General features: G+C 51.9%; 1 protein-coding gene across 1 annotated transcript; it reads left to right on the forward strand.

Moving 5' to 3' along the window:
• The first annotated feature begins 3,254 nt into the window (after positions 1-3,254).
• On the forward strand, positions 3,255-25,332 carry LOC137225970 (olfactory receptor 6B2-like). The gene is given in 4 exon segments (XM_067739927.1): positions 3,255-3,341; positions 23,125-23,176; positions 23,998-24,486; positions 24,489-25,332. Coding segments are annotated over 4 exon segments (1,002 nt in total). The 3' UTR covers positions 24,863-25,332.
• The last annotated feature ends 267 nt before the right edge of the window (positions 25,333-25,599 follow it).

Genomic DNA, 25,599 nt, shown 5'->3' on the forward strand with positions numbered 1-25,599 from the left:
TCGGCCCCCGGGAGGGAGGGCCAGTCATCTAGCGCGGCTCAAGGGGCTGACACGAGGGCAGCGACCCTGGGAAGACCAGCTTGGGAGAAACTGGGAACACCCTTCATTTGAAGCCCCGCCCTGTGTCGGGATTCGGGGCTACATCTGTGTCAGACTCACAGCTCAGATCTGCAGCCAGAGTGACAGGGCCTCCAGGCGAGCTGCACGGCCTGACCTCAGGGAGAGACATCTGCTTGTCCTTGAGGTCAAGTCACAGGCAGCTACGTTTCCTCAGCGGGCTCCTCAGAGCAGGCCCGGAAGGCTCTGTGGGGAGCACCTGGGCATTTGGGTGAGTCCTTAGCCAGCAGGTGGTTGCCCTGCAGCCGGCTCAGTTGAGGCCCTTCGGGGCTTGCACTTCACCGTGTTAAGGGCGTGGTGACAGCTCAGGCCGGTGGCGCCCCGAGTTGTCCCTGCGTCGAGCATGTCACCGAGGAGCAGTGGTCGTGCCCCATCAGCTCCCCTGCCTCAGGCCTCTGTTCCTCGTTGGTAGACACAGCCCTCGGTCCCCGCGGTGCCTTCTGGTTCAGGGTCTGTGGTCTTCAGCAGGGAGGAAGCAGCCCAGGCAAAGGAAGGGCTGCCGCGGGCCCGGGTGAGGAGCTGGCCTGTCCCTGCCAGGCCGCGGCTGTAGGACCCCAGCGGGCTCCGTGTTGGCCTCAGAGTTTCAGACCAGTCTGGTGCTCAGTGAACGTCAGCTGTGTGTGTGTGTGTGTGTGTGTGTGTGTGTGTGTGTGCGCGCGCGGGTCTTTTGCACTCTTAGGCCTCTGCTTACGTGCTAGGCTCTAGGCCTCCTTTGCTTTCACAGAACCCTCGCAGCTTCCTCAGTACCGTGAGGCCGCGGTTCAGAGTCCCTTCCTTTCTTCCTCCTCTCGCTGTGGCTTGGCCGGCACCTTGGGGAGCGGTGGCTTCCTCAGGAGGTGCTCATACCTTTGACGAGGAAACTCTAGCCGTTGTCCGTAGTGTGTTTTCGCTCACAGTGACAAAGCACGTGTTTTTCACTTTCTGTTCCTAACTGCCAGGGTCACAGGGATCGGCCTGCGTGCCGGTCTGGAAAGCCCACGGCAGAGGGAAGCTGTACTACCTTCCCCCGCAAGCTCGGCTGCCAGCCGGCCGCAGAACAGAGGACGGCAAAGCACGACTCCGGCCGGAGTGCCTGCGGCCACCGGGAGAAGAATGGGCGGAAGGCGAGGGAGACTCCTGGGGGCTGGAGAAGAGACAGGAGGGAAGCATCCTGCATTGGAGTCCTTGGAAGCGAAAGAAGAAGAATTTGTCGGAAAGCTGTGGAAGGCAGGCGAGCAGAGGGCCCCGGGGCTCAGGCCACCTGCGGGCGCACCCGCCTGTTGGCTCCTTGGCCCAGGAGGTCTTCATCCACACGGGAGGTGTGGTTCCCACGGTGCCCTGCTGTTCCGCTGCCAGCGCCACCCCGTTGGGGGTTGAGGGTCCGCAGCAAGCGCTCGGGAAGGCCTCTGATTGGCGCACCCTCTGTCCGTCCCACTCCCTGGCCCGTCGGCAGTGTCCACGCTTCTCGCTGTGAGCCAGGAGGGCAGCGCCCACTCACAGCTCGCAGGATTGGGAAGGCCCTTTCCTCCGGGGGAGGGTGCACATGGGGGCCGCCGCTCGGTAGCTGGGGTGGGGACCTGGAGAGTATCATCTGCTAAGGTGGGGTGTTGTGGATCCTTGGGAAGCTGCGGGCTCTTGGAAGGTAGGATTCCATGAAGGGAGCCCTTCCTAAGCCACGTGATCAAGCGCGTGGCTTTTACACGCTTTGGTTTTTGAGAATCTGGGTTTGGGGAGGTAACCGGAGAATAGAACTGTTTTGATGCTTTGAGCTGTTGGAGGACTTCAGTCATGGCCTTTGAAGAAACCATCTGCTTCCCCTGCCCTTAGAGTTCTCCTTCTTCCCGGGTGGAGGGAAAGCGTTCGTCTCACGGTCAGCCTTTGCACTGGCCGCTTGTTGGGTAGAAAGGTGCTCGGGAAGCCGCCGGGGAGAGGCGACAGGCCTCTGATTCCTGGACGAACTCTGAGCAGCCGGGTTAGGGGCACTTCCAAACAAGTCACATTTTTAAGAAGCCACGTTATTGACTTTAGAAAATTCACTGCTGTGAATTCTGCTTGGAGCCAAGATGAGAAAGTGCTGAGAAAAGGGTGCTAAAATAAAAAGCTCCTTTGTCCCTCAGGAGGCCAGAGGTGGGCCTTCGGGCGCTGGGCCTTTCCACTGGCTCTCGGAGCCTGGGTCTCAAGAGTTCGGGCCTCAGCAGGGGGCAGAGGGCGAGGCCCCCAGTGCCCCGCACAGCTCTGCCCACGCTCCTCCCCGACAAGGCTTACGGGACGAGCGGCTTCTCCACGAGCGTCCTGAGGCCTCCATGTCACTCGTCCACCTCCAGCATCAAGCCGGGGTCAGTACTGAATGGTCACGGCCGCGCTGAGGGGTCTTTTAGGTGCCTGTGTTGTGTGTGAATAATTATTATCTGATAAGTCACAAAATAAACTGCTCATAAGTGGCTTTAATGGCTGTCATCACGAGGGAGTGTGATTCCGTGGAAACAGCAAGGGCTCTGCAGTCAGAGAGGTTGTCCAGGGGAGGGGACAGTGGAGTGATGTCCAGGACAGTCAGCTGACCTGCAGGGTGACTGCGCTAGAAGACAGCTGGTCCCTTTGTCCCTGCAGCTGAGCAGAGTGTCCCCCACGTGGCAGGTGCTCGGTGCATGTCTGATCCATGTAAACAGACAGCGGTGTAATAATCGAGTCCTGGTGCTGCTGGGAGGGGAGAAACCTGACCCAGAGGGGTGCAGAGCACCTGCCCGGAGCTCCACGCCGGTGCCTTGTGGCTTCAGGGCCGGGGCACCGAACTCCAGGCCCCAGGAACTGCCCACGCGTGACTCACAGGGAAAGCCTGGGACTCAAGTGCTGCCACGTGTTCTCAGGTCACACCCGGCCAGAGAGAGGCTGCTGTGTGAGACCCTCAATTCAGAGGCCCCGGAGGTGGGACAGGCCAGACCTCACCGGGGTCAAACAGGCCCTGCCAAACAAGACCGCCCCCTCCTTTGCCCCCAAAAATGTCCTGGCCTCAGCTCTGATTGAGACGGGGATTCGGAGAGGGAGGGGGTAGAGGAAGAGCTCTCAAGACGAAGCTGTGGTGAACAGCATCCCTGGAGCTCGACTCCCCCTGGGTGGTCTTGGGACACCCACAGCCTCTGAGCCTGTGAAGTGAGGGTACCATGAACACCTTCCCCGTGCGGGTACGAGAGGGGTCACAGAGTGAATTCGAGTTGCACCTGGACAGCGCCCTGTGTGTGGTGGAGCAGGTGCCTTGAACATGAGCTGCAGTGTTGTTTTCACGTTTCTGAGTCACAGGAACGCCTTGTGCTCTGTGCTTGGGTTTTTTCCTTCCCTAAGTCCCTATCCTTGAACAAACACTGTCTTCTCATCGCGCGAGTGATTTGCCCCAGGTGACTCAGCGTTTGGGAGGCAGAGAGGCGCCGGACTGTGGCCCTTCGTCAAGGGCTGCGTTCTCTCTCCGCAGAGACCACGAACAAAGCCAGGAGACAACCAGCACATTTGGAAGGAATACAGGAAACCTGGCTCCCACACAAAGGGCTGAAGTGATCACATTTGCAGACGTAGAGAACTTTTACAAAGTGGCACGAAGGGGGTGACGCGTTGGAAAATGATGGGCACAGGTTACTGAAAAGTCAGTTTGCAGAAGAACATGTTCAAAGGGCCAGTAAGTACTTCAAGGTGCTCAGAATCACAATAAGTTGGTAAACGTCCATTAAGGCGGCAAGGCGCCGCTTTACTCACTGGAGGGCAAGGGCTTTGAGTGATGGAAGGCTGCCCACGCTGATGCGGGGTGGGGGGACCATGGGACGTGGCCATGATGAAGACTGGAGACCCGGCGGAACCAGGACAGGAGGTTGGTCCCAGCATTTTCCCTCCTGGCAACAGACCATGGAAAGAGTGAACGATCGTCGCTTGAAGAAGCATTGGTGCATCACACCACGGGGAGCCCTGCACCCCTAGACCGAGTGGCCTTTGACCTGGAGGGGTTCCACAGGGCCCTGTGGATGGGGAGCTGAGATGCAGGAGGTGGGCTGTTGCCGGGCACGTTCATACCTGTTCATCCGATGTATAGAACTTGCCTCTCGGGTGTGTAAAGAGGTACGTTTCGGGGGTGAGTGTGTGTGTGTGCACACACACCTCCTCCTGTACACCCACCGTAGCCCACGGGTTATGATGATACTTGTGTGTATATATATGATCAGGTGTGTGTATGTGAAAGTTTCACAGAAGATGGAGCTCACAGCCCTGTGGGAAAGGACAACAAGCAAAGAGCCTGTGAAAACACTGTAAAGGTGTGAGGGCAGGTGTGCGGGCAGGTGTGAGGGCAGGTGTGTGGGCAGGTGTGAGGGCAGGTGTGCGGGCAGGTGTGCGGGCAGGTGTGAGGGCAGGTGTGTGGGCAGGTGTGTGGGCAGGTGTGCGGGCAGGTGTGAGGGCAGGTGTGCGGGCAGGTGTGCGGGCAGGTGTGAGAGCAGGTGTGCGGGCAGGTGTGAGGGCAGGTGTGCGGGCAGGTGTGTGGGCAGGTGTGAGGGCAGGTGTGCGGGCAGGTGTGAGAGCAGGCAGCCAGGGGCCATCCCCGCTCCTTGAGGTAAATGGGAGAGGGAACCTCAGGAGAGGGAGGGAGAGAGCGGCCCAGGTGTGTGCAGGGCCCAGAGGCGGGCAGGTGGGCCGACAGCAGGGTGGCGAGGGGGCCCCCCGAGCAGTGAGGGGTGCTGGGGCGGAGGACAGCGCTCACACGGCTCTTCCTGTCTCCTGCGTCCGCCCCAAGCTGGGGTCCCGCTCCGTTTCCTCTGGTCCTCGGTTTGCAGCCGAAGCAGAGAAGGCAGGCCTGGCCTTCGAGGTCAGGGACGTTAGCGCTAAAGGAGGGACGGATTTCATGGCTGAATTCCTGAGTTTGGAGAGACTGTCAGGGCCTGGCTGAGCCCTGCAGGCCGGGTGGGCCTTGCCTGGAGGAAGGCGTGCTGGGCCGTCTTCAGCGGGAGCCTGCCCCGCTCCGCAGCGTTTTCTGCTCCCCTGAGGACTGGCCCATGTCCTGGCAGCACAGAGACAGCTCTGTACCGCTGAAGGGCACTTGGGGTCGGCAGATGGAGGCTTCCTGTCGGAAGGGGCCCGTATGGGGACCCAGATGATCGCTCCAGCCGGCAGTCCATGGCCGCTGCTGCTGCTTTCGTTTGTGTTTTATTTTTTTCCTTTGACTTTCAACTTTAACATTTATTTTGCTGAGACTTAATTTATCCTGTCACTTGTAAGGCTCAGTTCTGTCCCCAACTGTGCCCAGCGCAGTTAAATAAATGTTGAAGGAACCTGCTGGAACTTTTGCTGCTGAGACAGGAAAACCACCAAACCTGCTGTGAGAAGAGCATCTGGACAGTTCGCTGTAGTTTTCCTTTACTTAGCATCTTGCTGACGGTCCTAAGAACGCCCCAAAGTTGCCTTTCATTGAGAGCCAACTTCGGGCGCAGCGTTTATAGTCCATCCAGTCCTCAGAATGTTCCAGAGGGGAGGGTCGTGTGCTCTGTTTGCACGTGGATAAGCTGAGGCTCTTGGAGTTGACAAGACCTGCCTGGACTGGCCCTCCGAGGGGACAGAGCGGGCTTCACCCTGGAGCAGCGCAGTGGAGCGCCCTGCTTCGGACACTCAGGCCCGGGTCGCGGTTCTACCTCTAAATTCGTTAACTTCCTTACCTCTGCATTTCCCATCTGCACAAGTGGAGGCAATAGAAACACCCAGCTCAAGAAAAGATGAAGAATTTCTGCTCAGCAAAGATGCCATTGAGGAATGGTTGAACTGCAACTGTGGCAGTGTTGCAGTATACGTAGCTCACAAAGGACCCATTCACAATATATAAAGAGCTCCTGCAAACCAACAGTAAAACTCGGGCAGCCTAATGCAAATGGGGGCAAAAAACAGCAATGAAAAATGGATACGTGGAAACGTGCAAATGGCCACTGAGCATCTGACAAGATGCTCGACAATCGGGGAAATGACAAAGCAACGTCCTTTCACATTGGCTTGAAGGGCCAAAATCCAGAGTAAAAACTAACGCCTTAATCGATAAAGTCCCCCCACCCCTCCCCAGTAACTTCACTTCAGTGTGAGCCGTGACCTACGCGTATTACTGGCTAACAGTCCCAAAGAGTGTAGTCAAAGCAACGTGGCTTTGGAGAGCGTACCGTGAGCGAGGGTTGTGGCTCGCTCTTCTTTAGTGTGGGTGAGGCTCCCTGCTCAGAGCTTTACCTCATTTTACCACTTAATCCTTACAACCCCTCTGCAAGGTAGGTATTATCATTAATATTTTTTCTTCTTTAAAACTCTTTGTGGGACTTCCCTGGTGGCGCAGTGGTTAAGAATCCACCTGCCAATGCAGGGGACACGGGTTCGAGCCCTGGTCCGGGAAGATCCCACATGCTGTGGAGCAACTAAGCCCGTGCACCGCAACTACTGAGCCTGCGCTCTAGATCCCGCGAGCCACAACTACTGAAGCCCACGCGCCTAGAACCCGTGCTCCACAGCAAGAGAAGCCGCCGCCATGAGAAGCCCACGCACACCGCAAATAAATAAACAAATTTATATGAAAAAAAAAAGCTCTTTGTGTTATGTACTGAAGTTTGCCACCACCCCCCATTCATATGTAATGTTTACATCCTGGTTTTGGTATTAGAAAAGCGCTGGCCTCATAGAATGAGTTGGGAATTGTTCCCTCTGCTTCTATCCTCTGAAAGAAATTACAGAGAATTGGCACAATTTCTTTTTTTTTTTAAATTAATTTACTTTTGGCTGCGTTGGGTCTTCGTTGCTGCATGCGGGCTTTCTCTAGTTGTGGCGAATGGGGGCTCCTGTTCCTTGTGGTGCGCCCTGGCACAGTTTCTGTCTTGAATGTGAGGTAGAATTCACCAGTGAACCCGTCTGGGTTTGGTGCTTTCTGTTTTGGAAGGATATCAATTATTATTTTAATTTCTTTAAAAGAGACAGCCATAACAAGGTTGCCAGTTTCTTCTTGTGTGAGTTTTGGAAGATTGAGTCAAGGAATCAGTCCATTTCATTTCATCTAGGTTGTCAAGTTGTTTGGCATAGGGTTGTTTTAGTAGTCTTTTGTTATCCTTTTAATGTCTGTGGTATCTGTAGTTCTGTTCTTGTCATTTCTGATATTAGTAATTTTTGTCCTCTTTGTCTTTTTCTTAGTTAGCTTGGATAGAGGCTTATCAATGTTATTGATATTTTCAAAGTGCCAACTTTTGGTTTCATTATTTTCCTCTTGTTTTTCTGCTTTTAATTCCATTAATTTCTGCTCTAACTTTTATTATTTCTTTCCTCCTGCTTACTTTGGATTTAATTTTCTCTTCTTTGTTTCCCTAAGGTGTAGATCTTTCTTGTATTCTAACGTGTGCTTTCACGGCACTCCACAAACTCTGATGAGTTGTGTTTCATTTTCATTTAGTTCAAAATATATTTAAACTGCTCCTGAGATTTCTTCTTTGACCCATGTGTTATTTAGGAGTAGGTTGTTTAATATCCACATATTTTGAAATTTTCCAGCTATCTTTCTGTTACTGATTTCTAGTTTATTCCATGGTGGGCTGAGGGTAGAAACTGTAAGATTTCTTTTATTTTAAATTTGTTAAGGTGTTTTACAGACCAGCAGGTGATCTATCTTGGTGAATGTTCCAAGCAAGTTTGAGAATAATGTGTCTTCTGTTGTTGATGAAGTAATCTATAGATGTCCGTTATAGTGATTGATAGCGTTGTTTTCAGCTATGTCCTTACTAATTTTCTGCCAGCTAGATTCACCCATTTCTGATAGAGGAGTGTTGACATCTCCAGCTGTAATAATGAATTCATCTGTTTCTCCTGGCAGTTCTACAACATTTACCTCATGCATTTTGATGCTCTATTGTTTGGTGCATACACATTAAAGTTTGTTATATCTTCTTTGAGAATTGACCCCTTTATCATTATGTAATGCATCATTATGTAATGCAAAACATATATGTGTATATATATTTTTTCTTCCAGTCTATGATTTGTGTGGTCGGTAGGCAACTTCCAAGATGGCCCCCAGAAGATCTCTGCCTCCTGGTTTCATGCTTTTGTTTAGTTCCCTTCCCTTGAGAACTTTGTTACTTCCTTCTAATGAGTAGAACATGGCAGAAGTGATGATGTGATTCTTCCAAGAATAGGTTAGTTATGTAAAGACTGTGGTTTCTCATTTGATCTCTTTCTTTATCTCTCTCTCCTCTGTCTCCCTCATCATTTTCTCTGAGGTAAGACAGCTTTCCTATTGTCAGGACACTCAGGCACCATATAGAGAGATCCACTTGGCAAGGAAGTGAGTTATCCAGTGAGGACCTGACACCTGTTCACAGTCACATGAGTGAGCTGGGAAGTGGGTCTTTCAGCCGATTGCAGCTGCAGCCAAAACTTAGACTGAATTCAAAGTGTCGCGGCTGAGCTGCTCCCAGATGGGAGACCCTCGGTAACTCTGTGAGATAATATATGTGTTTGTTTTAAGCTACTAAATTTTGGGGTAATTTGTTGTGCATTAATAGATACCTAGAACAGATTTTGGCGCCTGGAAGTGGGTGCTTCCATAACAAAATGCTAAAATGTAGGAGCGGCTTTAGGACCAGGCGTTGAGCTTTGATGAGGTATTTGTGAAAGTCTAGGGTGCCTTGAGGAAGCTATTTATAGAAGCCCCATGGTCTTTGATAAGGGCTTACAGGAACGTGAGGGGCGTTTTCTTGGAAACTGTATAGAAGGGGACACCAGTTTTGCGGTGGCGGAAAGTTGGTTAATGCTATTGCCTGCGTTAATGGGGAAAGTAGGAATTACGGCTAATGAATTGAGATGTCTTGCTAAGGAGATTTCCAAGCAAAGTGTTGGAGGTGCCACCTGTTTTCTTTTTGATCCTTGTGGTAAAATGCAAGAGGATATAGATAAACTAAATTAAATGCCATTAAACAAAAAGGAGCCAGGAATCTGTGGTTTTGAAAATTCTCATTTTCTCCAGATGACAAATGGTGCTTTAATTAAGAGATGAGCTCTGGGCTTCCCTGGTGGCGCAGTGGTTGAGAGTCCGCCTGCCGATGCAGGGGACACGGGTTTGGGCCCCGGTCCAGGAGGATCCCACACGCCGTGGAGTGGCTGGGCCCGTGAGCCATGGCCGCTGAGCCTGCGCGTCCGGAGCCTGTCCTCCGCAACGGGAGAGGCCACAACAGTGAGAGGCCCGCGTACCGGAAAAAAAAAAAAAAAAAAAAAGAGATGAGCTCTAAGAAAAGCTCAAATCCAGGGCACTGCTAGGAAAACGGGGAAAGAAATGAAGCCAAGGGTGTGACCATGAAATCCTTCGTTAAGATCTTAGAAGGATCTAAAGTGGTGCCTCAGCCATAAAAACTCTTTCAGAGAGAACAAGGCTGCACCCCAAGCCACTCACGCGATGGTGCCTCCGCGTGGCACAAGGACATCGTCTGCCAGCAGGATGCCGAAGGATAGAAGGAGTTGCCTCAAGGACCCCCAGGATTTGCAGGACACCTTCCAGGTTCTTAAAAGAGTTAAGTATGCGGAAGCAGCACCCGCTAGCCGTGAGGAGGACGGTGATAAATCAGAACGCGGAGAGGCCTTCCGGTCCCCAGAACTGTGGGTATTGGCAGAAGTCAGGGTGAGAGAGCTATTTAGCTAAAAACATTTTACACCTTTCATGTAAAAGGAAAGATGGGTCAAATAGCAGAACTGAGAACCCAGAGGGCAGAGCGAAGGGCCGGAGAGAATGATTCCCAGGCAGTCCAGACCTAATTAAGGAACTTGCAGAATTTCCCAGCTAGATTTGAAACCTGCTGTGGTTCAGTGACACCTTCGTGCTTCCCGTTTCCTTCCTTTGTGTGCAGGAATGTCTGTAGACATTATCTTATTCTTGACCCACCATTGTGTCTTGGTGTGCGGGGATGCAAATAACTTCTCTCTTTAGTTCTACAAGTCTACAGATGGAGGAAAACTGTACTCAGTGAGCCATAGTTAAGCAGCTACACCTGAGGAGCCTCACCCACACTTGGGCCTAATATAAACGATAAGATCCTAGACTTTGAGCTGATGCAGTAATGGGATGAGATTTGGGGAACCCTGGGATGGAATGAGGAGTGTATTATTCATGCGGGATAGAAATGAGTCAGATGAATAGAATACACAGAAATATGGGATATATTTCTGAGATTAGATTATGAAACAACTCTGGCTTCCACCTTGGGGTTTTTTTCTCCCCATCTCTCTCTCTCTCTCTCTCTCTCTCTCTCTGTTTCTGTCTCTTATTGCTTATTCTGGAGGAAGTCAACTGCAATGTCATTAGTACTGTCGAAAAGATGCTTTTCTTTTAATGAGCTTGGAAGTAGAACTTTTGAGTCTTGTCCGTGGACACGGGTGATCTTGGGAGTGGATACTCCCCCAGTTGAGCCTTTAGATGACCACAGCCCAGAATGACATTTGATTTCTGCCTCAAGAGAGACCTTGAGCCAGAACAACCCTGCTAAGCTGCTTCCACGTTCCTGACCCACAGAAACTGTAAGATGATAAATGTTTTGTTGTTTTGTTTTGTTTGTTTTTGGTTTTTTGAGCCTCTAATTTTGGGGTAATTTATTAATCGGTAATAGATAACAGAGCTATTCTAGTTTCTTTGCATTTCCATGTAAATTCTAGAATTAGCTCATAAATATGTACCCAAAAAAAGAAAATCTGTGAGGATTTTGATTGGGTTTGCATTGACTGAATCTATATATCATATTTGGGTGAATTGATATCTTAACAGTATAGAATATTCCAATTCGTGACCAAAAATTATCTCTCCATTTATTTAGGCTTTCTTTAATTTTAAAATTAGTGTTTATAATTTTGTGCGAATATATCTTGTGCTTATTTTGTTAGATTCACACTGAAGCATTTCATTTCTCTGGTGCTATTGTAAATGGTACTTTTAAAATTTCAATTCCAATTGTTTATTGCTAGTATATAAATATTTTGTATGCCTACTTTGTATCCTGAAATTTTGCTAAGCTTATTTATTTATTTTGCGGTACGCGGGCCTCTCACGGTTGTGGCCTCTCCCGTTGCGGAGCACAGGCTCTGGACGCGCAGGCTCAGCGGCCATGGCTGATGGGCCCAGCCGCTCCGCGGCACGTGGGATCTTCCCAGACTGGGGCACGAACCCGTGTCCCCTGCATCGGCAGGCAGACTCTCAACCACTGCGCCACCAGGGAAGCCCAAGCTTGTTTATTGTTCTAAGAGATATTTTATAGATTCTTTGAAATTTTCTGTATAAACAATCATGAAGTCTTCTTAACTGGCATTATCTACTAAAGTTAAACATGTGACCCAGCAATTTTAGTTTACTTGGTATATTTGCAATATAAATCAGTACTTACAACCATCAAAAGATATGCAAAAGATTGCTCATAGCAGCTTGAGTTATGACAGCTCCCAAGGTGAAACAACTCGAATGGCTATGAACAGTAGAGAGGATAAATAAGTTCTGTATATCTATGTGATAGAATACTAGGCAGCAGTGGGAAAGAATGAAGCCCTGCTACATGCAGCAGCGTGGATGACTTTCACGGGCACTGCGGTGAGACCAATAAGCCAGACAAAAGAGCGTACATTATGTGATTCCATTTTTATAATGTTCAAAAGCAGACAAAAGCAGTTTATGCTATTAGAGATCAGAAGAGTCGTCACCCTCGGAGCAAGGTATTCATTGGAAAGGAACACAAAAAAGCGGGCCTTCTTCGGTTCTGAACGTGTTTTCAGTCTTGACATGGGTGGTAGTTTCACGGGGACTTTCATGAGAGTCACTGAGCTGCACACTTAGTATTTGTGCATTACGGATGGGGATGGAGGAGATTGGACGACCTCATACGGAGATAGTGATCTTGGAGGTCACCGAGGGAGGGCCAATGATTACAGAGAGATGAGGGACGAGAACAGCCCCCCCAGAGGGCACTAGCCTGAGTGAGAGAGTCCCACCAAAGTGTCTGGGTAGGACGGCCAGGGTCGTTTGGAAAGAACAAGTATCGCCAAAATAACATCAGACACTGAAGGGCAAGCTGGGCCTGACATGTACGACGCTGATACCCGTGATTAACAGAAGCTGGCTCATGTTTCCAGCAAAGACGGAAGGGCCAGACCAGACAGTGAAATTCTTGGGAGAAGCCGCTCTTGACATCCCACAGGCAACTGAAAATAAACTGCAGTCCTTCCTATCCCTGGAACTTAGGAGAAACACCATGCATGGTTGGGTTGTCTGGAGGACGCAAATGCCACGTTTGCGCATACGGCTAGCTCCAGTCCACACCCTAAAGAAGGCCATGTTCGAATGGGGGACTAAACAACAGCAGGTTATATCTGAGTCGCAAAAGCAGCAGCTCTACCGTGCCCTTGGCCCTGATGATCCCACTCAGTTATGACTCTGGAAGAATCCGTGAGTCACACTTTGCAGACCGGAGCTCATGGCTAAAGCCCGTGAGTGCCGCCCAGTGGCAAACACTGGGATTTTGGACCAGGACGGCTCCAGACCCAGCGGTGATGGTACACACCGTCTGAGAGCCAGTCACCAGTTGCTGTTGGGCATTGAGTGCGAGTGTCCCCGAGACTGAGGACGTAAAATGGTCCTGAAGCCGGAGATACCCATAATGTCTTGGGCGATGTCAGAGAAACACTGCGATACGGAGGGAGTTCCATGATGACCTGGAAATGGACACTCAGGAACACGCTGCCTGGGGGTGGGAGGACCGGTTCCTTGTATTCACGCGCTGGGAGCCTCTTCGCCTATGGCTGGCCTTAGGGCCATATGCAGAATGGCCAGGTACTGCTGCCGCGCGGACAACTTCCTATGACCATCGCTTGATTGACCAACCGTAAGAGTCTTGGTTCAGGGAGGGAAGCATCCTGTCCCGGCACTCCAGGAGGCTGTAAATGGGTCCTGATGGGAAGAGACACTCCGGACAAGGCTTTGCACACCTGACGGTAGGTGAAAATGCTGAAACACTGTAAAAAGACTGGAAATAAGATACTGTACCGATCTGGACCGCGGAGCTACATTTCTTCAAACCAGGGAACACGCCTTACAGCCCACGGCGTCCGACAGGGGGCAAAGAGACACCGTATCCGGTGGATACATCATGTAGCCTTTCATCCTCAGAGTAGTGGTTTGATGGGGCGTTGGGACGGGTCGTCGAAACGCTTGTTTAAAGGGTACGTAGCACTGGCTCCCTCTCAGCATGAGGGGGGCCAGGAGAGGGTCCCTACTCAGTAGCCCCTCCTTTGCTGGGGGAGGGGGAGGGGAGATGCAGTTCTCAACTCTCCTTTTCCTGTGCAGTGGTCCTGGGACCAGGGCTGCCACTGCAGGTACTGGAAGCAGGGAAGGCCCCTCAGCAAGAACCTATAAGGGTGCTTTAAACCTTTAGGCCAGAATTTCCGAGGGAGATGGGGTGAATTGTGCCCCATTGTCTCTGGAAGCATTGGAGCAGGCGGGGAATGCAGTGGTGTGGTCGCTGGTTGAGGAGGCCCATGGACTCTGCCCTTGGGTGCCCCCCATGTTGGGGGAGCTGGCTGAGGGGGAGGCCCCTGCTGGACTGGCATTGCTGCCAGGATTCTGGAGTAGCACAGGGGCTGAAACTAATGTCCCTTGCAAAGGTGGAAAAGTTTGGACTAAAATCGATGACAAATGGAGAGAAAGAAAGATAATACCTGAGGGCAAAGGAATGCATAAATGTCATCTGCAAGGAGGGAAGTCCAGATAGCCTCCCAAATTGGACACGGGAGACCCCCTGTGACTTTGAGAGAACAAACATTTCTTGGACAGTGCCAACCTAAAAGAAAACGTGAACGAGCGAGACTGATAAGGGAGAAGGCATCTCTCCATTAATAAGGAGTAACTTCCCTCTATCAGCACCATGGACCAACTTAGGTCACACGTCTACCTGAAGCTGAACTCTCTCCAAGGCAACACTGTGAGCTGGTTTTCTGAATTCTGGGTTCTTGTGCATCTGTTGAGGGCAAATGGGTGTAACAACCACGCTTAGTAAACAGGCTTAGCCTAGTTAATACTCTCCCAGGAGTTAGGAACAGGTGGTCTTGCCCCAAGTCCCATGGACTCAGTAGGGAAGGGATGGGCCCCCAGACAGACTGGTGCCCAGGACTTCTGTTCATCAGAAGAAATTAGTGAGAGGATGAAGAATGGAGAATATACCAATATACAGAGTGGAGAATATACTTGTAATACAAATAAATTACCAAAAACACCTGAAGTTATGAACACAGAATTCAAATCAATGAAAGAAATACAGTGAGTTCAATTAAAAACAAGTAAAAGACTTAAGTCTTTCACCAGGGGGTAAGAGGATGGGGGGAAGGAGGGGAGGAATGAACTGGGAGACTGGCAGTGACACATACACACTACTATATATAAAATAGGTAACTAATAAGGACCTACTGTGTAGCACAGGGAACTCTACTCAATACTCTGTAATGACCTATATGGGAGAAGAATCTAGAAAAGAGTGGCTACATGTATATGTATAACTGATTCACTTTGCTGTGTACCTGAAACTATCACAACATTGTAAAGCAACTATATTCCAATAAAAATTTAAAAAAAAAACAAGTAAAAGACTTAAGTAGGGGCTTCCCTGGTGGCGCAGTGGTTGAGAGTCTGCCTGCCAATGCAGGGGACACGGGTTCGAGCCCTGGTCTGGGAGGATCCCACATGCCGCGGAGCAACTAAGCCTGTGTGCCACAGCTACTGAGCCTGCACTCTAGAGCCCGCAAGCCACAACTACTGAGCCCATGTGCCACAACTACTGAAGCCTGCGTACCTAGAGCCCATGCTCTGCAACAAGAGAAGCCACTGCAATGAGAAGCCCGCGCCACACGGAAGAGTGGCCCCTGCTCACCGCAACTACAGAAAGCCCGTGTGCAGCAATGAAGACTTGATGCAGCCAAAAATAAAATAAAATAATAGATAAATAAATTTAAAAAAAAGACTTAAGTAGTTGTTTCTGAAGAAAGAGAGCCAGCTGGACGCTAAGTGTATGAGCAGGGGCCCAACTTTACCTGCAGCTATAGGGAAATGCACGCTGATGTAAGAAGACATCATCCAAGTGGACAAGAACATAAAAATGTGAGCTTGATCCACACTCTTCGTTAGTTGGTTAGCTTCTATTGCGTGGACGTAGTACAATTTGCTTATTAAAGGACATCTGAGTTATTTCCAGCTTTTAACGGTTATGAAAAGAGCTGCTGTAAACATTCGTGCATAGGTTTTTGTGCAAATATACTTAGCTTTATAAGAAACTGCTGAGCTGTTTCCCAGGGTGGCGGTACGACCAGAGTTGCAGCGGCACCAGCAGTGTCCGGGAGTTCCAGTCTCCCTGCATCCTGGCCAGCGGTGAGGTTGTGGCTAATGGAGGTGCACACTTTCTCCTGTGCTTTTGGCCGTCCTTTTATCCTCTTTGATGAAGCGTCTGTCCGCCCATTTTGTAATCGGCCGTCCTTTTTTCATTCCATTGGCTTTCCCGAGAGCAGGAAAGTCACTGGCAAGTTGGGGTATTTCTTTACAAGCATGACAACCTCCCTCTGCATGCTCCTCCCCATGTCCAAGCTCGGTGATTCTCCATCAAGGGCAGCCCCAGACTCACTGGGCAAGCACAGGTCTCTAGGTCACTCCTGTTCTCCAGCCAACACAAAACCATCTTCTGGAAACGTTTGCAAGACGGGCCTGTTTAGGCTGAGACTAACACAATGGTGTGTGTGTGTTGATTACATAGATGGGGGAAAGGTTCTTATGCCAGAAACTCAAATTTCCCTGCCCCTTTGTGAGTAATAACATCCATGAACCCTGAGGTAGGGCAGGGTCCCCACCGAGTCCATCGCCCCGGACCACGCCGCGGTCATGGCACATGCAGCACCCCTGCCCCCAAGCCGGAGTCATACCCCTCCCCAGCTCCAAAGGAAGGGGTAGCGTAGGTCTTGGTAAGGACAGTGCTGTGTGGCTGGAGACTGAGTGGATTGGCGAGGAAGCGCGGTCAGGGGCCAGGACACCTGGACAGGGCACAGGGAGTGTCAGCAGCGAAGCCCAGCGGGGCTGTGCCCCCAGCAGACGTCACGAGCAGGACCGGAGGCCCAGGACGGGAGGGGAGATTCCGCGCTAGTTGGTGATGTGGGCAGTTACATCTCCGTGGAGGGGTGAGTGGACCCTGGAGCCCCGCATCTGTGCGCGATGGGGAAATGGCCAACAGCCGTTCTTCCGGCGCCGCCTTTGAACGGGCAGATGTCAGAGCCAGGCCGGCTGCTTCAGGACAGGCCAGGCCACGCTGGGGGCCGCCCGCTCCGGGCCCAGTGGGCAGAGAGGAGCAACGCTCGGCCTGCGGTGGGCTCGGGGAGGCCAGGGACACCCGCGGCTCTCCAGGTAGGTTTCCGTGGGGTCCTGCCCCTCGGTGAAGTGGCCGGTCTGGCTGCCTCTGGACCTCGTCCCTCGGAGGGAAGTGTTTGGGGCGGGGCCGGGGTTGAGAGGTCCCTGATCTCACAAGGTGGGGGCTTCCTCCCCGCGTGCTTCACCCCACTGCACCCCGCATCTCCAGCATCCTCCCCCCTGAGCTCTGAAGTTCTCCACCGAGGGGCACTCTTGCCACCGCCCACTTCGTCCTCCCCCCAGGAGACTCCTCCCACTCTAGGAACATGCGGGAACCCCTGCCGAAGGTCTGCTTGTCCCTGCCCGCCACCCCAAGCTACTTACAGGATGCTCTCCATCTCTCTCCCCAACACATGCCTGCCTGCCCGGGCCCCCTCCCGTTCCCTCCTGTCCTCACAAGGAGTCTGCTGAAACGGGACATGGAGGGACGTTTCCAGACAGGAACACTCTTTGTGTCTATTCGCCGTTTGCTGCAAAGCCAGAGCGGGTGTTGGTGGGAGAGGGGGGCGCAGGCTGGTGCTGTCTCCACTTTGCTCACGTCCCTTGTCGGGGTGCCCTGAGTCTCAGTGCAAGGGACCCCCGATTTGGGGGAGAGCTACCCCCACCGCCGCCCCTCCGGCCCCGCATCCTCCCCTCCGGCCCCCGCCTCCTCCCCTCCGGCCCCGCATCCTCCCCTCCTGCCCTGCATCCTCCCCTCCAGCCCCCACATCCTCCCCTCCTGCCCTGCATCCTCCCCTCTGCTCACCCGCCTCCTCCCCTCCAGCCCCGCATCCTCCCCTCCTGCCCTGCATCCTCCCCTCTGCTCACCCGCCTCCTCCCCTCCAGCCCCGCATCCTCCCCTCCTGCCCCGCATTCTACCCTCCGGCCCCCACATCCTCCCCTCCTGCCCGCATCCTCCCCTCTGCTCACCCGCATCCTCCCCTCCTGCCCTGCCTCCTCCCCTCTGGCCCCCGCATCCTCCCCTCTGCTCACCCGGCTCCGGCCCCCTTCCACTGTCTCCCTCAATCCCACTGTGTCTGGCCCTCATGTAAACTTCCACTGATCCCCTCTCTGATGAGGCTGGAAATGACCACACATTTCCCTCATAACTGGGAACTTTGAGAGCAACAAGAAATGCAGAGGAGCCTAAGAGTCACTTCCTTGAAACACTCTGCTCCGGCCCAGCAGACTAAGGGCTGCTGCCCATCTCAGCGTGAAAGCCAGTGGCCTCCCCATGGCCCACGAGGTTCTGCTGACGTCCCCCCTTCCTTGGTGACAGAGCCCCCAACCACTGCTCTGTGTCACTCTGCTCCAGGCAGGCTGTGTCCTTGCCGCCCTCCACGCACCCAGAGGTGCCCCGGTGTCCCCCCCCCCCCTGTAGCCCCCTGGCCAATCCTCACCCTGTAGGGACTTTGCCCCTGGGTCGGTGTCGCCTTCTCACTGACACTTGCTCCCCACGGCCCTAACCCGGACCCGCCTTCCGGTCTCACTCTCCACCTCCGTACATCCTAAGCAGCTTATCTGCGTGTTATGAGTGGTGTTTACTGTCCTGTCTGCTTCCCTGCCCTCCCTAGAACTTACATTTCATGGAGGCAGAAGTTTCCGACTGTTTTCTCTCCCCATCGACCCCAAGTACCTTGAAACCATCACTTCCCAATAGTGGGCGCTCAGTATCAGATGGATGGATAAGTAGGGGCCCCTCCCCTGCTTCCTCCGTGAGGTCTGAACATTGCGACCCTACTCGCTGGGTCTCTACATGGTGGTCCCTCAGATCCAACACGTCCCAAAACAAGGTCTTCCTCCTCCTTTCTCTCACAAGTGTGCACCTCCCTTCTGCACCCAAATCCTGAGCTCTCCCTTTGGGGGCATCTCATAGCAGCGCTGGGAGCCCAGGGAGCCCTCGGGAGGAGATCACAGCTGAGACCTGACGGACGCCCAAGTTCCGCTGGTGATGGGGCGGCAGGGCTACCTGAGGTCAGCAAGGGGCTCTCAGGGACTGAACGTGATTCCTCGGGCAGGACGGGGACAGACAGGAGCGAGGGGGCAGCAGAGGGCTTTGCTCAGGAGAGCGGCGTTTGGACGGATGCGGCTGGGAGAGGGATCTGCGTGCAGTTCTCTGCCCCGCGCAGGGTGGACCAGATGGAGTCAGGGACTGTGGAGGAGGACCAGTCAGAGTTTTGGTTACGATCATTCCGGTGCGGTGATGGAGCCCGAATTCGCGGTGGCTGGAGGAAGCCCACGAGGGTGGCGGCAAGGGAGCCTGCTGGAGAGACGTGAGGCTGTGGGAGGGGTGGGACCGGCCTTGTCTTAGCCACGGGGGTAAGGAGAGCCGAAGCTTGGTGTCCGCCCGGGCAGCGGGGCAGATGGTGGTGCCCTGGTCCGAGATGAACACGAGGAGGGCGTGGACTCCAGGGCCCGTGGAGGCCTCCTGTCATCGGCTGGACGCACGGGTGGGATCTGCAGACAGACAGGGCGGTGCGGGCGTCATCTGGTGGAGACTGGAGGTGGGTGGCTTTGCTGAGTGTGGACAGTGAGAGCAGAAGGCTGGGGCCACAGCACCAAATGCGGAGGCGAGGCGAGTGGAGACGGAACGAAACATCCCCCAGAAATTAGGGAAGGGCTGGTTACTGGCATCTGGGGGGCCACCGGTCCGCGGCGTGTGGGGACAGAAGCCAGGTGGCTGCGGGCCGAGGGGGCAGGAACCCAGACCATGGCTGCCCGTGAGCATTGATGGACGAGAGGGGTCCAGGCGTGACAGAGATGCCAAGTCGGGGGGACGTCTGGGGACTCAGCGGAGACAGGGGCAAACAGGAGAGCCCGGAGGAGAGAGGGCGGGAAGCACGTGCCCAAGGAGACTGGTTGCGGGGCGTGAGCAGAGCTGCAGGGGTGGCTCGGCTCTGAGGCAGGAGCCCCGCACCCCACAGCTGGAGTCAGACCACAAAGGAGCTGCAGGTGCTGCCCGCTGAGAGGGCCATTCTCGCCCTGCCCAAGGGTCCAGCCCTTCCGGGTGCACGGGGACATGGAAGCTGCCCCAGCCCTTCCAACTGTTCAGGAGAAGCAAGAAATCTGTGCTTCTGTGTGGAATGTGCTGATTTTCCAAAACGATGATCAAAGTGAGGGTGTAGGACTTCCCTGGTGGCGTAGTGGTTGAGAGTCCGCCTGCCGATGCAGGGGACGCGGGTTCGTGCCCTGGTCCGGGAAGATCCCACATGCCGCGGAGCGGCTGGGCCTGTGAGCCACGGCCACTGGGCCTGCGCGTCCGGAGCCTGTGCTCTGCAACGGGAGAGGCCACAGCGGTGAGAGGCCCGCGTACTGTAAAAAAAAAAAAAAAAAAAAAAAAAAAAGTGAGGGGTGTAAAGAGTTTTCTGTTATAAAACGTGTAGGATAAAAAGGGTCGTAATAACTCAATGGTGTCTGGGAGGGACCTGCAGCGTTGCTCAGGCTTCATTTAAATTCTCCCTCTGCCCCGCCACGAAACCTGCCCCCCAGGTATTCTTAAAATGTTGCTCATCTAAATCTTTCACTTATTCTCTAACAACCAAAGCCCAAAGGAAACCGAGGAGCAGGCAGGCCCCTGGCGAGTGGATTATGCCTCCACGCTTGCCGGCCATGCTCTCTGCTCCACTGGTGTCCGTGGACAAGGAGGCTGGGACTGCTGGGCTGCAAGTACTGATGCTTTATCCAGCGGAAGTTTGCTTTCTGATGTAACATAGAGAGAAAAGAGTCATTTCGTTTTTTAACAAATATTTAACCTACGACCTTGGCATCACTTATTAAGCAATCCACCCTTTCCTCACTAATTATATCCCATGAGCTCTGAGTTAGGACTTTCTACACTGTTTCCACACTGGCCCATTGACTAAATGGCAGTACTCGTTATTTTTAACATTTATTTTATTAAACTATTAGTTGCATTTTATTGTATTTTCTTATCTCCAAAATAGCCAGTCCACTTCATTAATCCTCTCCTTTCTTTTTCATGAATTTTATTTGCTATTCCCGTCTGTTCATACTTGCAGATGATTTTAAGAATTATTTCATTCTGTTCTTTTAAATTAATTTATTTGTTTTTATTTTTGGCTGTGTTGGGTCTTCTTGCTGTGCACGGCTTTCTCTAGTTGCGGTGAGCGGGAGCTACTCTGTTGTGGTACGGGGGCTTCTCATTGCGGTGGCTTCTCTTGTTGCAGAGCACGGGCTCCAGGTGCACGGGCTCAGTAGTTGTGGCACGCGGGCTCAGTAGTTGTAGCTTGCTGGCTCTAGAGTGCAGGCTCAGTAGTTGTGGTGCACGGGCTTAGTTGCTCTGTGGCATGTGGGATCTTCCCGGACCAGGGCTCGAACCCGTGTCCCCTGCACTGGCAGGCGGATTCTTATCCACTGTGCCACCAGAGAAGCCCTTCATTCTGTTTTAAGAAAAATAAAATTTGGTGAGATTTCAACTATAATCAAATTAAATTTTAAAATCCATTTGGAAATATTGATAGCTTTACAATATATTTTTCTCATCAAGGAACGTCTTTGTTATTAATTGCTGGATATAGGAAGACAGTTATAATATCGGTTTTGAAATCCCTTAATTATAATAAGGTTCTGGATTTTCTAAGTTAAAAGCCATGTTATTGGATAGGGAGGCTGGGAGGGATACGCAAGAGGGAGGGGATATCGGGATATATGTATATGTGTAGCTCATTCCCTTCATTATACAGGAGAAACTAACACACCATCGTAAAGCAGTTATACTCCAATAAAGACGTTAAACAAATAAAATAAATAAAAGCCATGTTATCTGGAAATAATGAGAGTTTTGTCTACTTTCTCCTTTTTGTAGTAGGTAGCAGAGGGCAGTGTTGTTGTGTAGTGGTGGTTAAGAAGAAGACTCATCTTCATCTGATCTCAGTGGGACGGGAGTGATGCTGGTGTCAACCACAGGGATGTTACAGGCTGTTGGTTAAGAGATTATTATTATTTTTTTACCTGATGTCATGATTTATCAGAAGCCATTGCTGAAAGAATCTACAACAAATGGTACTGAGATTTTTTTGGTTTTAAATTTTTATTGGAGTATAGTTGATTTACAAGGTTGTGTTAGTTTCAGGTGTACAGCAAAGTGATTCAGATAAATATATATATATACTGTGTATATACATATATCTATTCTTTTTCAGATTCTTTTCCATTATAGGTCATTACAAGATATTGAGTAGAGTTCCCTGTGCTGTACAGTAAGTCCTTGTTGTTTGCCTATTTTATATATAGTAGTGTGTACCTGTTAATCCCAAACTCCTAATTTATCCCCCCCCTTTCCCCATTTGTAACCATAAGTTTGTTTTCTGTGTTGAGTCAGAGATTATTTATATATGAAAATAAACCCCTTATTTGGGGATGACAAATGTATAACAAGTTTGGAATGGTTTTTAATCTAAGCCTTTCCACAGCAGCTGGGCTCTCGTGTGACCATTTTGGTCACTTTGCCAGCCTGGCAGCCTCCCTGCACTCCGAGCGGCGGCACGCTGGCTTGTCTGCAGCGTGTGCCCTCCTGATGTGCTGCTGGGTGCTACTTGCTGGCTTTTTATCTGACTTTTGTAACTATAGTAAAAAAAAAAAAAAAGAAAATTGGCATAGAGTTCTCCTTTTGTGCAAAGGAATTTGCCACTTTGTGAAATGAATTGGGAAGAAATTCCCATGCCCTGTGACAGTTTACAAAACATGAGGGAGCTCTGCTCCTGGTATAAAGGGAAGATTCGTGCTGCTGAAGCATCTGAGGCCACTGGCTTTCTCTGAAGCAACCCGAACAATTCTTGTGTTTATATTGTCGTGATGTTGAGGTTTCTGTCTTCACTTGTCAGTGTTCTCGGAAAGTGGTGACTTTGAGGCTCTAACACTGACCATTGCATGACCGACTGCCTTTAGGAATCGCCTAGGCTCTTGGTGTGTCATTTTCCTCATCTGTAAAATGAAGCTATAAAAAGAACCACTGGGCTTCCCTGGTGGCGCAGTTGTTGGGAGTCCGCCTGCCGATGCAGCGGACTCGGGTTCGTGCCCCGGTCCGGGGGGATCTCACGTGCTGCGGAGCGGCTGGGCCCATGAGCCATGGCCGCTAAGCCTGCGTGTCCGGAGCCTGTGCTCCGCAAGGGGAGAGGCCACAGCAGTGAGAGGCCCGCGTACCGCAAAAAAAAAAAAAAAAGAACCGCTGCGTAAATCTTTGCCTTTTCTTCTGGCCAATACTGTTTATTTTGTGAACTTTCATTTTATAGCCTGTTAGAATAGTGTCAGGGGGCAACCAGAAACTGTAACTGTCCATCTTAACAATTCCAAATTTCTAGCCCACACCCAAATGGGTTCACTTTTTTCTCTTGTTGACATCCCTCGGGAAGAGCCGCAGCCCTGGTGTTTGAGGACCCGGTGTGCACCGGTGCTGCCACGACCTTGGGTAAGGCGTTGAACTGTCCACTGTGAGCCTCAGATTTTCATCTGAAGAATGTGAGCCTTGTTCTCCCAGGGCCGTGGTGAGGATTACAGGGGGGGTTTATGTGGACACACCTGACACTTGATAAGGGCTGGGTGCGCCTTTATGGCATTGAGGCTGGCTCTGGGGGACCCACCTGCAGGATGGAGAGAGCGTGCCGGCGCGGCCACCGGACTGCTCTGGAAACACTGCATGTAGGAGCCCTGTTTTCATGCCCCCTTCACTCCCCCATCACCCCGTCACGTGCTGGACAGGTGGCCTCTCCCTCAGCGACAGGTCCCTCGAGAACGTTCTGGACTCCTCCCCTCTGCCGCCCAGCCACCCTCTGCCTTCTGTTTTCTCTCCTCCAGGATCGTGTTGACACCTCCCCTTGCTGTACTCCCTCCAGATCTTTTTGATGTTATGGGGTTTTATCTTTTTCTTCCTTTACCATATTTTAAGGGGGCCTTGACATGGTGCAAAGACAGACACGTGACCACTCTCCCCTCTTGGCCTGGGAGGCTGCTTCTGCTCCTGCAGACCCCCAGCCCTGTGGAGGGACCGCATGGGTCTGGGGTCTGGTTAAGCTGGCTGCCACACACCCCAGCATCCCATGAGCCCTCCTGGTGTCCCTTCCTCTTGTACAATCGTCTCTGAAACCAGGTGAAAGGCCAAGCATCTACTAGTGTAGATGACCCCGTGGCGAAGGGCTGTACATCCCTATTGTTGTTAGATTCCTTGGGAAAGTCTGGGCTATAAGAGCAATTAGACGGTTTCAAGATTGCCTGGGGGAGAAAAAGGGCAGCGTATTCTGGAGGCCCACGGGTCACCAGGAGACCTAGAGCTGCCATGTTCAGTGGTAAAAGCTTAACTTGGAGACACTTTCTGCTCCCCTGCTGCTCCAGGAGCCAGCTCTCCCCTCCTTGGGCCAAAATTCACCCCCAGGCTGAGCTGTGCTTTCTTCCCCAGCTGTCCTCGGCCCTCATCTGGCACAAAGCTGGTTTGCAGCCCTGAGCTCCCCACACGGAAGGATGAGGGGAGAACGTGACCGAGGTCGGCGCCTTCGTGCTGGTGGGCTTCCTCACGGCCCCGGCTGCCTCCCTCTTCGTGCTGGTGGAGAACCTGGCCGTCATCCTCACCATCTGGGGCAGCTCCTCCCTCCACAGGCCCATGCACTACTTTCCGGGCATCCTGTCGTCCCTGGAGATCTGGTACGTGTCTGACACCATCCCTAAGATGCTGGACGGCTTCCTCATGCAGCGGGGACGCATCTCCTTCGTTGGCTGCATGACTCAGCTCTACGTCTTCAGCTTCCTGGTGTGCACCGGGCGTGTGCTCCTGGCCTCCATGGCCTGCGACGGCTACCAAGCCATCATGACCATGGGGCTGTGCGTCCAGCTGGTGGCCTTCGCCTTCGTGAGTGGCTTCACCATCTCTGTGATCAAGGTCTACTCTATCTCCAGCACCACGTTCTGTGGCTCCAATGTCCTGAAGCACATCTTCTGTGACATCTCCCCCATCCTCAAGCTGCCTGCACGGACTTCTCGACCGCCGAGCTGGTCGGCTTCGTCCTGACCTTCAGCGTCCTGGTGTTCCCGCTCGTGGCCACCATGCTTTCCTGTGGACACATCACGCTGGCCGTCCCGCGCATCCCCTCGGCCACGGGCCATCGGCGAGCCTTCTCCACCCGCGCCTCCTACACGGTCACCACCGTCTACATGGCCTTGATATTCATGTATGTCTGGCCCCAGGCCATGGATTCCTGGAGCTCCAACAAGCTCATCTCTGCTGTTTACACTGTCCTCACCCCAGTCATCAACCCCTTGATCTACTGTCTGAGGAACAAAGAATTCAAGGATGCTCTGAAAAAGGCTCTGGACTTAGGTCAACTTTCACAGTAGCACAGTTAAATGTCCTATAGTCTAATCTGTGGTGATAATAAAAACAACACCGTATAGGACACTTTACTTTCTTTAATAGTGACAATTTATGTAATTAATTAGTTTATTTTTGGCTGTGCCACGCAGCTTGCAGGATGTTCGTTCCCCCACCAGGAATCGAACCCGCACCCTCAGCAGTGAAAGTGCAGAGTCCTAACCACTGGACCGCTAGGGAATTCCCACTTTAGGTTTTTTAAAGTAAATTTTTAAATGAAATTTAGCAAACCCACAGAACTGTGAATAAATAATAAGTCTTCATCCGGATTTGGTTTCACAAAAGAACCACACTTATGTCACCAGCACCCGGATCAAGAGTCAGAAGCTACCCTCACGGCCCGTCCCCAAGATTTCCACTATCCAGACTTCTAACACCAGGTACTACTTTTTGACGTTTTTATGAATAAAACCATGAAGGATGATTTTACATTTGACTTCTCGCGTTCATTGTGATGTTTGAGTGAATCCTCAATGTTTCTGCATGTAGCAATAATACATGCACCTAATGTGTAATGTCCCACAGTACAAATACATCACAACACAATTATGCATTTTACTGCTGGGGATAGAATTATGGGTACTGCCTATTACGGATAGCGCCGCTATAAATAACTGATTTGTGTCTTTTCATGAATGTACGTGCAGTTTTGTGATCCGTGTGCTAGGCCAGACCTACGTACATAAAGGCGACGCCTACAGTT

This window comes from Pseudorca crassidens, chromosome 6 (assembly GCF_039906515.1).
Source record: "Pseudorca crassidens isolate mPseCra1 chromosome 6, mPseCra1.hap1, whole genome shotgun sequence".
Taxonomy (NCBI): domain Eukaryota; kingdom Metazoa; phylum Chordata; class Mammalia; order Artiodactyla; family Delphinidae; genus Pseudorca; species Pseudorca crassidens.